Source organism: Mercenaria mercenaria, chromosome 12 (genome assembly GCF_021730395.1).
Source record: "Mercenaria mercenaria strain notata chromosome 12, MADL_Memer_1, whole genome shotgun sequence".
In the NCBI taxonomy this organism is placed as follows: Eukaryota; Metazoa; Mollusca; class Bivalvia; order Venerida; family Veneridae; genus Mercenaria; species Mercenaria mercenaria.
Window position 1 is genome coordinate 51,835,899 of NC_069372.1, and position 13,443 is coordinate 51,849,341.

General features: G+C 34.1%; 1 protein-coding gene across 2 annotated transcripts in view; it reads left to right on the forward strand.

Moving 5' to 3' along the window:
* The window catches only part of LOC123534194 (unconventional myosin-XIX-like), a 40,131-nt gene that overhangs the window by 5,879 nt on the left and 20,809 nt on the right, over window positions 1-13,443 (forward strand). Inside the window, exons 4-14 of one of the 2 annotated variants that reach the window (XM_053520056.1) lie at window positions 2,939-3,081; window positions 3,403-3,513; window positions 5,701-5,756; window positions 5,970-6,125; window positions 7,665-7,767; window positions 8,312-8,408; window positions 9,399-9,487; window positions 9,769-9,850; window positions 12,003-12,041; window positions 12,714-12,968; window positions 13,189-13,310. In XM_053520056.1, coding sequence (XP_053376031.1) covers window positions 2,939-3,081; window positions 3,403-3,513; window positions 5,701-5,756; window positions 5,970-6,125; window positions 7,665-7,767; window positions 8,312-8,408; window positions 9,399-9,487; window positions 9,769-9,850; window positions 12,003-12,041; window positions 12,714-12,968; window positions 13,189-13,310 — 1,253 coding nt within the window. The remainder of the gene's footprint in view (window positions 1-2,938; window positions 3,082-3,402; window positions 3,514-5,700; window positions 5,757-5,969; window positions 6,126-7,664; window positions 7,768-8,311; window positions 8,409-9,398; window positions 9,488-9,768; window positions 9,851-12,002; window positions 12,042-12,713; window positions 12,969-13,188; window positions 13,311-13,443) is intronic. The other variant, XM_053520057.1, reaches the window with a different exon arrangement.

Sequence of the window (13,443 nt, forward strand, 5' to 3'; positions counted from 1 at the left end):
TCTCTCCCTCCCTTGACAGAATTAATGAAACTTCACACAAGTGATCAGTACCAACAGTAGTTGTGCATGGGGCATGTTAGGTTCTTTTAGAAAAAAACATTTGTAGAGTTAGGGGACTTTGTTTTTTTGTTACTAAAACTATATACATAGACACAATCTTGTGCGCACCATCTCCCCTCATCCCCTTGACACAATTTAATGAAACTTCACACAAGTGATCAGTACCAACAGTAGTTGTGCATGGGGCATGTTAGGTTCTTTTAGAAAAAACATTTGTAGAGTTATGGGACTTTGTTTTTTTGTTACTATACTATATACATAGACACAATCTTGTGCGCACCATCTCTCCTCATCCCCTTGACACAATTTAATGAAACTTCACACAAGTGATCAGTACCAACAGTAGTTGTGCATGGGGCATGTTAGGTTCTTTTAGAAAAAAAATTTGTAGAGTTCTGGGACTTTGTTTTTTTGTTACTATACTATATACATAGACACAATCTTGTGCGCACCATCTCTCCTCATCCCCTTGACACAATTTAATGAAACTTCACACAAGTGATCAGTACCAACAGTAGTTGTGCATGGGGCATGTTAGGTTCTTTTAGAAAAAAACATTTGTAGAGTTATGGGACTTTGTTTTTTTGTTACTATACTATATACATAGACACAATCTTGTGCGCACCATCTCTCCTCATCCCCTTGACACAATTTAATGAAACTTCACACAAGTGATCAGTACCAACAGTAGTTGTGCATGGGGCATGTTAGGTTCTTTTAGAAAAAAAATTTGTAGAGTTCTGGGACTTTGTTTTTTTGTTACTATACTATATACATAGACACAATCTTGTGCGCACCATCTCTCCTCATCCCCTTGACACAATTTAATGAAACTTCACACAAGTGATCAGTAACAACAGTAGTTGTGCATGGGGCATGTTAGGTTCTTTTAGAAAAAAAATTTGCAGAGTTATGGGACTTTGTTTTTTTGTTACTATACTATATACATAGACACAATCTTGTGCACACCATCTCTCCTCATTCCCTTGACACAATTTAATTAAACTTCACACAAGTGATCAGTAACAACAGTAGTTGTGCATGGGGCATGTTAGGTTCTTTCAGAAAAAATTTTTGCAGAGTTATGGGACTTTGTTTTTTTGTTACTATACTATATACATAGACACAATCTTGTGCGCACCATCTCTCCTCATCCCCTTGACACAATTTAATGAAACTTCACACAAGTGATCAGTAACAACAGTAGTTGTGCATGGGGCATGTAAGGTTCTTTCAGCGACAAAAATTGCAGAGTTATGGGACTTTGTTTCTTGTTAACATACTATGTACATACAGTCTGCATATGCAATCTTGTGCGTGCCTAATCTACCAAACCCTTGCACACAATTTAATGAAACTTCACACAAGTGATCCGTACCAACCCTAGTTGTGCATGGTGCATGTTACATTCTTTTAGATAAATATTCTGCATAGTTATGGGACTTTGTTTTTTGTTACTATACTGTATACATACAGTCTACAGGGTTCAAATTTAGGCAAGCATACAAGCTAAATGTTAGTGGAATTTTAAAATAGCTAGTGGGTTTGAAATGTACTAGCTAAGTTCAGCTAGTCAATAATATAACAGTAGCAAATGTCTTCAGAGCTTTAAATAATAAAGTTTAATTGTTTTGAAGGTACACATTTTGCTCATGAAAGGAATGTTATCATTCATGTTTATGATATTTTATTGTTCAACAAGAAATGGCACAAGTTATTTTAAGCTAAAAGAATATATTTTTGTTTGTGACTGGCTACTAACAGAGATCAATCAGTAAGTTTTGGCTAGTAAAATATTAATAGTGTAATTAAATATTATTAACTTTAGCCGGTAGCTTTTCATTTTAGCTAGTGATCAAAAAGGGCACTAGCTAATTTCAGCTAGTACAAACTATTGTTAAATTTGACCCCTGGTCTATATACATACAGTCCACATAATTATGCAGTCTTGTGTGCGTCAAATTGCAATGCACTGTGTCAGTGCATGCGGGGGGGTACATTCATCACCTTTAGTGATAGCTCTAGTTTATGTCAGCCCTCCCGCTTATCTCTATAGGGAGAGCACAGATCACGGGGTCATGAGGTAGATCCATGGACGAGGCATATGTTCTTCATGACGATTTGATAAAAGACACTGTGTCTGAAATCATATGTCCTCCACCCCTGATTTATGTGGGGAAGGAAGTTGGAAGTTACTTGTGAAGAACAGGTTTATACTGGTACAGAATCCAGGAACACTGGTTAGGTTAACTGCCTGCTGTTATATAACTGAAATACTGTTGAAAAACGACATTGAACACAAAACAAACAAAAAATTTATGTGTTAATAGACAACAGCTATTAACGTGATTAAAAATATATGCTTCATATCTTGATTCATTTTTTGGAGATAAATTATAAATGTTCAAAACTGTTTTAAATTTGCAGATCATTCTTTTTTGTGATTATTACCAAATCTGCAATAAATTGATTCTTCTGCAAATGGTCACAATAATTTAGTCCAAACAGCTTAGTGAATTGAATATTTACTAATAACCTTTACATGTAGCTGTTGCTATTAAAAATATTTAGTGAAAAAACAGTTATCAAAATAAGCGTGCTGTCTCTTACTCAAAAGTTTGCTGAATTATAGTATTTTCAACAATTCAATAAAGGTATTTCAAGAGTTGATTGACTTTGGAAATGTCATATTATTTGGTTATATGATATTGTTATGTCTCATATTTAGCTATCTTTTGACAAGTACTCAGGTGGGAAAATCAACTAGTTGTACCTATTTTTATTTACAGTCAGTATTTCACATATGCACTGTGTATCTCCATATATTGGATACCATGTAAGAAAGATGAATTACTAATGTTATTATTAAAAATTGCAGTTTTGAGCTGTCTTCAAGAGAGATTTGATGACGGTCGCTTCTACACTAATGCAGGCAGTACAATTGTTGCAGTAAACCCATTCCAGAATGTAGACAATTTATACACTATAGATACAGTGATAGCCTATCACAGAAATTTAGAGGTATATTACTATATACTCTTTTATGAGATTAATTAAACATTTTATTCAAGACATTAATACTGGAAACCTTGGGATAATTTAGAGACAAAAGTCAGTCCTGATTGGTTCAAAGTACAAGTATTTCCTTCTTTAATGATTTGGAAGCACTTAGACTTAGTAGGTTTCCTGAACACTTTTTGTTTTTCATCTTTCAGAATTCTGATTTCATATGTAGCCTGTTATTTAATCTTTGTCAATTCAAAAATTGTGATTTTCTTCTGTACAACTTTGCACTATGCTGTACTCACTATTTAGATTGTTATGTATATATAATATTTTCAGGATGATCCTCATATATACAAGGTTGGAAATGAAGCATATACAAGATTGTGTAGAGAACTAGGCCATGTAAATCAGTGTATCATAGTGAGTGGAGAAAGTGGCTCTGGTAAGGTAAGTGATATGACATAGTCTGTATCATAGTGTATATAGAGAACTAGGCCATGTAAATCAGTGTATCCTAGTGAGTGGAGAAAGTGGCTCTGGTAAGGTAAGTGATATGACATAGACTGTATCACAGTGTAGAGAACTAGGCCATGTAAATCAGTGTATCATAGTGAGTGGAGAAAGTGGCTCTGGTAAGGTAAGTGACATGACATAGACTGTATCTTAGTGTATATAGAGAACTAGGACATGTAAATCAGTGTATCATAGTGAGTGGAGAAAGTGGCTCTGCTAAGGTAAGTGACATGACATAGACTGTATCTTAGTGTATATAGAGAACTAGGACATGTAAATCAGTGTATCATAGTGAGTGGAGAAAGTGGCTCTGGTAAGGTAAGTGATATGACATAGACTGTATCATAGTGTATATAGAGAACTAGGACATGTAAATCAGTGTATCATAGTGAGTGGAGAAAGTGGCTCTGGTAAGGTAAGTGATATGACATAGACTGTATCATAGTGTAGAGAACTAGGCCATGTAAATCAGTGTATCATAGTGAGTGGAGAAAGTGGCTCTGGTAAGGTAAGTGATATGACATAGACTGTATCATAGTGTATATAGAGAACTAGGCCATGTAAATCAGTGTATCATAGTGAGTGGAGAAAGTGGCTCTGGTAAGGTAAGTGACATGACATAGACTGTATCATAGTGTATATAGAGAACTAGGCCATGTAAATCAGTGTATCATAGCGAGTGGAGAAAGTGGCTCTGGTAAGGTAAGTGATATGACATAGACTGTATCATAGTGTATATAGAGAACTAGGCCATGTAAATCAGTGTATCATAGTGAGTGGAGAAAGTGGCTCTGGTAAGGTAAGTGACATGACATAGACTGTATCATAGTGTTTATAGAGAACTAGGCCATGTAAATCAGTGTATCATAGCGAGTGGAGAAAGCGGTTCTGGTAAGGTAAGTGATATGACATAGACTGTATCATAGTGTATATAGAGAACTAGGCCCTGTAAATCAGTGTATCATAGTGAGTGGAGAAAGTGGCTCTGGTAAGGTAAGTGACATGACATAGACTGTATTTATAGTGTATAAAGAGAACTAGGCCATGTAAATCAGTGTAACATAGCGGAGTGGAGAAAGTGGCTTGGTAAGGTAAGTGATATGACATAGACTGTATCATAGTGTATAAAGAGAACTAGGCCATGTAAATCAGTGTAACATAGCGAGTGGAGAAAGTGGCTCTGGTAAGGTAAGTGATATGACATAGACTGTATCATAGTGTATAAAGAGAACTAGGACATGTAAATCAGTGTAACATAGTGAGTGGAGAAAGTGGCTCTGGTAAGGTAAGTGACATGACATAGACTGTATCATAGTGTTTATAGAGAATTAGGACATAGGGACCTTCATGTTCATGTGGTTACAGTTGCTGTGAGGAAGCCATCCAGCTGGTGTACTGATGGTGGTTCAACCCAGGTGCTCACCATTGCCTGAAACAGTGCTCAGATGGGTCTTCTGTGGAGGTAGATGGACTTTAAACCCAAGACCCCCAGAGCAAGAGTGATGCTTAATGTCCCCTTAACCATTATGACTCCCACAAAAACGTGTATTAGAGATAGAACTTTAAATTTTCAAAGATAGAAATACATCTGATAGAATCTAGAATCTGTTAGTATTACTAAGTCCTTCAGATAGCCAAACGTTATTTTACAGATGTGAACTTTATTAAAGTTTTATTTCTATCTGAAATTAAACTTTTAATATTCTTTTTATACCTGAGTTTACAAAGAATGACAGATATTGCCTCAGGTGTAGGTATTTATCAGGTACCTTACTCTATTAGTTTATTTCTCTTGCATGGTCAATATTGAGTGGAAAATAAAGACAACTTTAGACATCATTGATAATTAGTTAAACTACCCTGGAATCACTGCATCAGGTGTTTTATCAGCTTATTTACTTAAAAGAATTAACTCTTCAAAATTTGATTATAAAATGATGTATCACTCTGTATTTTGTAATGAATATACTACAATTATGCTTGTAACAAAATTTCAAATTTATTGACAGATGTTATAGTACACCACAGGTATGGTTAGTAAAGATGATATTATACTGAATCTGTAGGACCTGTACCTACATGTACATGTATGTTGACAAAAACAAATGTTCATTTTTACAGACAGTTTCAGCTAAGCACCTGCTGAGGTTTATGACAGTGGTTTCAAACTTGTCAGTGTAAGTTACCTTTTTCCAATCATCATTTTCTAAGCAATAGCTTTGTTATATCTTTAAGGTAACCATCATATTCAAAGCAAATTATATTTAAACTAAGAAAAGTGAATTGTTTCCAGTTAGTATGTACTTTAGTATGAATTGTTAAATTTGACTTGATTATGATGCAAGAAAAGAAAAATACTTGGCAAATATCATATCAATCATTAATTTTAGGGACGAGCAATTGAAAACAACAACAGGAGTATGTCAATCAGTAGAACAAAAAATCCTTGACTCAAACCCGATACTGGAGGCATTTGGTAATGCTGTTACACAGAGAAATGATAATAGTTCAAGATTTGGCAAGTTTATACAGCTGCAATTTTCAAGGTTTGTTTTAGAATGTTGAATATCTGTAGTACTTCTGTTATAACAACATGTTGAGTGGGAAAAATAACTTTTGTGCTAGAGTAAACTGTATTTTGTAGAATAATGTATAGATCATATTTTTGAGATGTTTAAGTGTCAAAATGATCTGCATAAAATAAGAAATGTTGATAAGCTGAAAGTAACAAATGTATTGATATAACCGCTTAAAGTTAGATCTCTTAAGTGGTCCTCTTGACTGAGTGATAACAATCTCTGACTAAATCTTTTCATTTAAAACCGGTGGTTCAAGTCGTACGAAGATAAAAATTCTTGTGAGGAAGCCATCCAGCAGGTTTTGTTGTTAGTTGGCCCTTGGTGCCTGCAATGCTTAAAATGTGCTAATAGTGGCACCTATAGCCAGGTAGATGGTCATAATATTTTTTAGCTCATCTGATTTTTTGAAAAAAAATGATGAGTTATTGTCATCACTTGAGCGGTTGTCGGCGTCGGCGTCTGCGTCGGCGTTGCCTGGTTAAGTTTTATGTTTAGGTCAGCTTTTCTCCTAAACTATCAAAGCTATTGCTTTGAAACTTGGAATACTTGTTCACCATCATAAGCTGACCCTGTATAGCAAGAAACATAACTCCATCTTGCTTTTTGCAAGATTTATGGCCCCTTTTGTACTTAGAAAATATCAGATTTCTTGGTTAAGTTTTATGTTTAGGTCAACTTTTCTCCTAAACTATCAAAGCTATTGCTTTGAAACTTGGAATACTTGTTCACCATCATAAGCAGACCCTGTACGTCAAGAATCATAACTCCATCTTGCTTTTTGCAAGATTTATTGCCCCTTTTGGACTTAGAAAATCAGTTTTTTTGGTTAAGTTTTATGTTTAGGTCAGCTTTTATCCTAAACTATCAAAGCTATTGCTTTAAAACTTGCAACACTTGTTTACCATCATAAGTTGACCCTGTATAGCAAGAAACATAACTCCGTCCTGTTTTTTGCAAGATTTATGGCCCCTTTTTGACTTAGAAAATATCAGTTTTCTTGGTTAAGTTTTATGTTTTAGGTCAACTTTTTCTCTTAAACTATCAAAGCTATTGCTTTGAAACTTGCAACACTTGTTCACCATCATAAGCTGACCCTGTACAGCAAGCAACATAACTCCATCCTGCTTTTTGCAATAATTATTGCCCCTTTTGGACTTAGAAAATCATTTTCTTGGTTGAGTATTATGTTTAAGTCAACTTTTCTCATAAACTATTAAAGCTATTGCTTTAAAACTTGCAACAGTTTTTCACCATCATAAGTGGACACTGTACATCAAGAAACATAACTCTATCCTGCTTTTTGCAAGAATGATGGCCCTTTTTAGACTTAGAAAATCATGGGTAGGACAATATTTCTATTACACAAAAAAAATCAGATGAGCGTCAGCACCCGCAAGGCGGTGCTCTTGTTTGAACTTAGCTGTAACAGTGATGAGGTTAATATAGTTTGTAGCAAAATGACTGGGAAGGACTTAAAGAATCATGATTGTTTGATATTTTCAATAGAGGAGGTCACATGATTGGAGCTGAGATCAAGACATACCTGCTTGAGAAAACTAGAGTGGTTCATCAGTTAAAGGGAGAGGCAAACTTTCATATCTTCTATCAGGTACTTCTGTTTGTTTGTCTTTAACCCTTACCTTGCTAAATTTATATAATGAACTTGCCCATCTTCCAATTTGGACAGTACGATTAACTGTTAAAACGGATGCTTACCAAAAAGATACTGACTGAATAACGAACAGTGCAGATCTTGATCAGACTGCACAGATGTGCAGGCTGATCAAGATCTACACTGGTCGCAAAGGCAGAAGCAACTGTGTCCAGCATGCATAGGGTTAAATGAATTGTAAAACTTTTATTCACTTACTGTATATTTCATACATTTTCTAGGGGCTTGTATCTTAAAAGGAAAGTTAGTTTTAGTTATTAAGGTTTGCCATTAGATCATTAGATTGCTATTTTACTATTACACTGTCTAATAACTTTTATATTGCCTTGGTAACCATAATGATAATGGAGCATTGCATTATTTCTATGAAAGATTCATAGTTTCTACAGTGTGTATTGAAAAGTTGCCATTTGACTATAGTTGGTCAGAAATTATAGTTGAAACTTGGCATGGATGTTTTATCGTATTTGTTTATTTTCAGGTTATGGACAGTCTGAGTAAATCAGAAGGAACAATTTTAGGTCAGCTGGTTCAAGAGATGGGGAGAGATGCCTTTAAAGTGCTACCTGTAGGAAAAAGTAATTTGAAAGTTTTATATTGAGGATTGCAGAACACGTTTTCCCTTAAAGCTGCTTGTCCACAGTTTGGATGAAATTTTCCAACATGTTCATCTCTACCAAATTTGGCATAGAGTGAATATATGACATTAAAAAATGGTAAAGTGAGTGAAAATGTGTTGGATATTGGTAAATAGCAGGAAGAATATTGATTTCCTCCATTATTTCAAATGTTAACAGTTTAGATACTCCTTTCTGCACAATATTTTTTGGTTAATGATTAGGATATCTTGTAAAAATCATATGGCACTGTTAATTTTGACAATATCCACATTTTATGGATTTTTGAGAGGGAAAAATTGACCTAAAATGTGAGAACCAGGTGCTTTAAGTTTTATCTTGCTACATTTAGATGGCCAATTTCTTTCAAACTGTATAAGTATTTGGTCCAAAAATTTGGACATCGGAAAAATGTTATGAAAAATTATGATACTGAACTTTCTGAGATAGTATTTGATTTTTTTTGTTGGATTTTACTGAAACAGATTCAACTAGCTGACTAGTATAATTTGATAAAGGAGTGAATATATTAATTTACCAAATCTTTCAAGTTTAGAATATGTAATCATTCTTAATAAAAGAACAAAAACCTGTAATTAATGCAAAATCAAATACTTCTGAAAGTTTTTTTCTACAATTTGAATCGTTACATTTGATTTTTGTATCTTTGTAAAAGGGTTATTGGGAAGGCACTATAGTTGGCAGGTTTGTTTGTTTGTTTTTGTTTTTTTTTTTTCAAATTTTTTTACAGGCATCATTGTTTGACAGTATAGATAGATAATTCTATCTGGACTTAGTTAATTTATTTTCCAGTTGTGGTTTTTATGGGAAAGTTTTCAGGTTATAGATGTAGTAAACATTGGAAAAAGGACTTCCATTTTGTAAATGAGAAATTGTTGGTATGATTAAGTGGTATTGAACCCTATGTCAAACACTGTTTATGTTATTTAGATATAGATACTAACAGAGACCTTGAGGACACATTGAAAGCAATGACACAGATTGGTATACCAGAGGAAATGCAAGGGGAGATTACAAAGGTAGATGTTTATAGCTGCTTTAGATTCTGATATATATTGCTGATATATTTAACACAAACATGAGAGAAATGTGCAAACAGGAAGCCTGTAAACTCAACTGAATTGTTTTATAAACATACAATATAAGTAGAAATATAAATATCATTACGAAAATCATAAATTACCAAAGTCATGTCAAACTATGGAAAAAGAAAGACCCTATAACTGTGAAATATAATTATATTATTTAATCATAATCTATAGTTACATAGAATGAGTAAAAAAAATTATTTTTACCACAGGTTCTTGTGGCTATTCTTTTCCTGTGTAATGTGGAGATAAAACATCTAGAAGATGAACTCTGTCAGTTACTACAAGAAAAAGGTACAACATTCAGTTATTTACTTTGTTTGTATGAAATATTCTATATGGTATCACTACTCCTAACACTGCATATTCTCTGTTTATGACACCATTGAAGTGTAAACACATTTCTACAAAGACTGAGATTTTCTTTCTGTGTTTGACAAAATTCTGTAGAACAATGGCTACATTGTGCATGCTTAATTACAAATAAAGAAACCTTGGAGTTCTAACTTTTTACGACATTACTATTAAATTACCTGCTCAAGCAGTTTGATTTAATAGTTTGGTGGAGACGTTAACACATTGATGAATGGCCTCTTTATCATTTTTAGCTCATCTGATTTTTTGAAAAAAATGATGAGTTATTGTCATCACTAGAGCGGTTGTCGGCGTCGGCGTTGCCTGGTTAAGTTTTATGTTTAGGTCAGCTTTTCTCCTAAACTATCAAAGCTATTGCTTTGAAACTTGGAATACTTGTTCACCATCATAAGCTGACCCTGTATAGCAAGAAACATAACTCCATCTTGCTTTTTGCAAGATTTATGGCCCCTTTTGTACTTAGAAAATATCAGATTTCTTGGTTAAGTTTTATGTTTAGGTCAACTTTTCTCCTAAACTATCAAAGCTATTGCTTTGAAACTTGGAATACTTGTTCACCATCATAAGCAGACCCTGTACATCAAGAAACACAACTCCATCCTGCTTTTTGCAAGATTTATTGCCCCTTTTGGACTTAGAAAATCAGTTTTCTTGGTTAAGTTTTATGTTTAGGTCAGCTTTTATCCTAAACTATCAAAGCTATTGCTTTAAAACTTGCAACACTTGTTCACCATCATAAGTTGACCCTGTATAGCAAGCAACATAACTCCGTCCTGCTTTTTGCAAGATTTATGGCCCCTTTTGGACTTAGAAAATATCAGATTTCTTGGTTAAGTTTTATGTTTAGGTCAACTTTTTCTCTTAAACTATCAAAGCTATTGCTTTGAAACTTGCAACACTTGTTGACCATCATAAGCTGACCCTGTACAGCAAGCAACATAACTCCATCCTGCTTTTTGCAATAATTATAATATTGCCCCTTTTGGACTTAGAAAATCATTTTCTTTGTTGAGTATTATGTTTAAGTCAACTTTTCTCCTAAACTATCAAAGCTATTGCTTTAAAACTTGCAACAGTTTTTCACCATCATAAGTGGACACTGTACATCAAGAAACATAACTCTATCCTGCTTTTTGCAAGAATGATGGCCCTTTTTAGACTTAGAAAATCATGGGTAGGACAATATTTCTATTACACAAAAAAAATCAGATGAGCGTCAGCACCCGCAAGGCGGTGCTCTTGTTAGCCCAACTATTCAAAGAATAGTAGAGCTATTGGACTCTCCCATGCATTGGCATGGGCGTCCCGATTTGGTTAAGGTTTTTTATGTAAGTTGATATCTCAGTAACCACTTGTGGGAATGGATTGAAACTTCACACACTTATTCACTGTGATAAACTGACCTACATTGCAAAGGTTCCATAACTCTATTTTGCTTTTTTACAAAATTATGCCCCTTTTCGACTTAGAAATTCTTGGTTAAAGTTTTGTATGTAAGCTGGTATCTCAGTACCCACTAATGGAAATGGATTGAAACTTAACACACTTGTTCACTGTCATGATCTGACATGCACTGTTTAGGTCCCATAACTCTTCTTTGCAATTTTTTCAAAATTATGCCCCTTTTTCGACTTAGCAGTTTTTTGTTAAGTTTTTGTATGTAAGCTGGTATTTCAGTATCCACCTATGGGAAAGGATTGAAACTTCACGCACTTGTTCACTTTATGAGCTGATAAGCACTGTGAAGATTCCATAACTCTTTTTCCCATTTTTACAAAATTATGCCCCTTTTTCGACTTTTGTATTAATTCAATTGACATGGCTGTTGAATAGTTGAGCGTTGCTGTCCTCCGACAGCTCTTGTTGTATTTGTATGCATATTTCAGCATTGAGTTATTGGTGAATCAGATAGCAGAAGTATTTGAAAAACTATTGTACTATTTATTTTTTAATGACTGCTTATATGGAGGATATGAAAGAAATACATCTTGAAGTAAGGTTGATTTGCAAAAAATCTGACAAGAAATTTTCAAAAAATGTATTGTTTAAATGATAGAAACATTACTTTTAGATGACAGATTTCTAGAAACTGGATTTGTTGAACTTGAAGGTACAGATATATTGGAGTTTGGATTGTTTTTTTGAATTTATGTTTGTTTATATTTCTGCAACTAATTTGTTGTATAAGTTTAAATGCTTTCATGAATAACTTAATGTTTCACATCTACCTGGACAAGATTATTGAAATTGGAATTCTTCAGTGTCATGCTTATAACATATACATAATATTCTACAATACTCGTACAAGGGTAGCCTTCAGTAAAATTTATATTTAATGGCTTATTTAAATGTTATGACATTATCCGTGAATGAAGTTTTAGCTGTTGAAAGGCTACAAACATTGATACTGTTGAACCCCTCTAAACCAGAACTCCTTTTAACTGGAAGTCCTCTGTACCTGTAAACCCCTGTAAACCAGAAACACTAGAAAAGCAGAAAGACTTTGAAACTGAGCAAATGTCTTCATCAAGACTAAGTTCCTTCCCTTAGATCCCTTTCATCTTGTAACCCTTTCAGCGTGAGGGTGTTCAGTTTGGACGGGCTCCACTGTATTTTGTTATAGTTGCCTATATTCAATGCTTCATATGCAGTGAGAATCATTAAAGATATATATGTAAAATGTCAGATTTCATGCTTGAGATAATTAACTGCCCGTACATTAAAACTTAAAACTATGAAAATAAAAAACAATTTTCAAAAATTACAATTTTCTTTCCTTTAGTGACAGAAACCAGTTTAAAACAAGCTGGGGACCTTTTGGGCTTGGAACCGTCTCACATGGAACAAGTTCTCTTATACAGACATATAGAGTCAGGTGGTAACAAACGTAGGAGTGTGTTTGTGAAACCTGTACCACAGAGAGAGGCATACAGTAGACGTGATTGTCTAGCTACCTTGTTATATTCTAGATTATTTGAGTGGTTAGTTGGATTCATCAATACCCAGATACAAGGGGTTGGGTATGACCACACAATAGGTGAGCAAAATTGTTTTGATACAATATCACTTTTGTGTTTATATTTGTCTAGTTTGATGCTTAAAGAAAATGGAAATCTTTAGATATAACTAAGTCAGAGGTACAGAAGTTATTTTGTAAATTTTTATTTTATTCTAAAACGATATTGATTCAAATTGATTTATTGATGTATAGTTTTATTTTTTTCACATTAAACATAGTGTTTCTGTTGGTATTGAAGGTTTGCTAGATATCTATGGGTTTGAAGCATTTGAGACAAACAGTTTGGAACAGTTATGTATCAACTATGCCAATGAAAAGCTGCAACAACATTATGTTAAACACTTCCTTAAAGACTTACAGGTAAGTTCCTTAGATACAGTGGAATCATTTAAATTTGCGGGAGGGGCATCCGTGGCAGAGTGGTTAAGGTGGCTGACACATGTCTCGCACTGATTTGGGTTTGAGCCTCACTCGGGGCATTGAATTTTTTCAT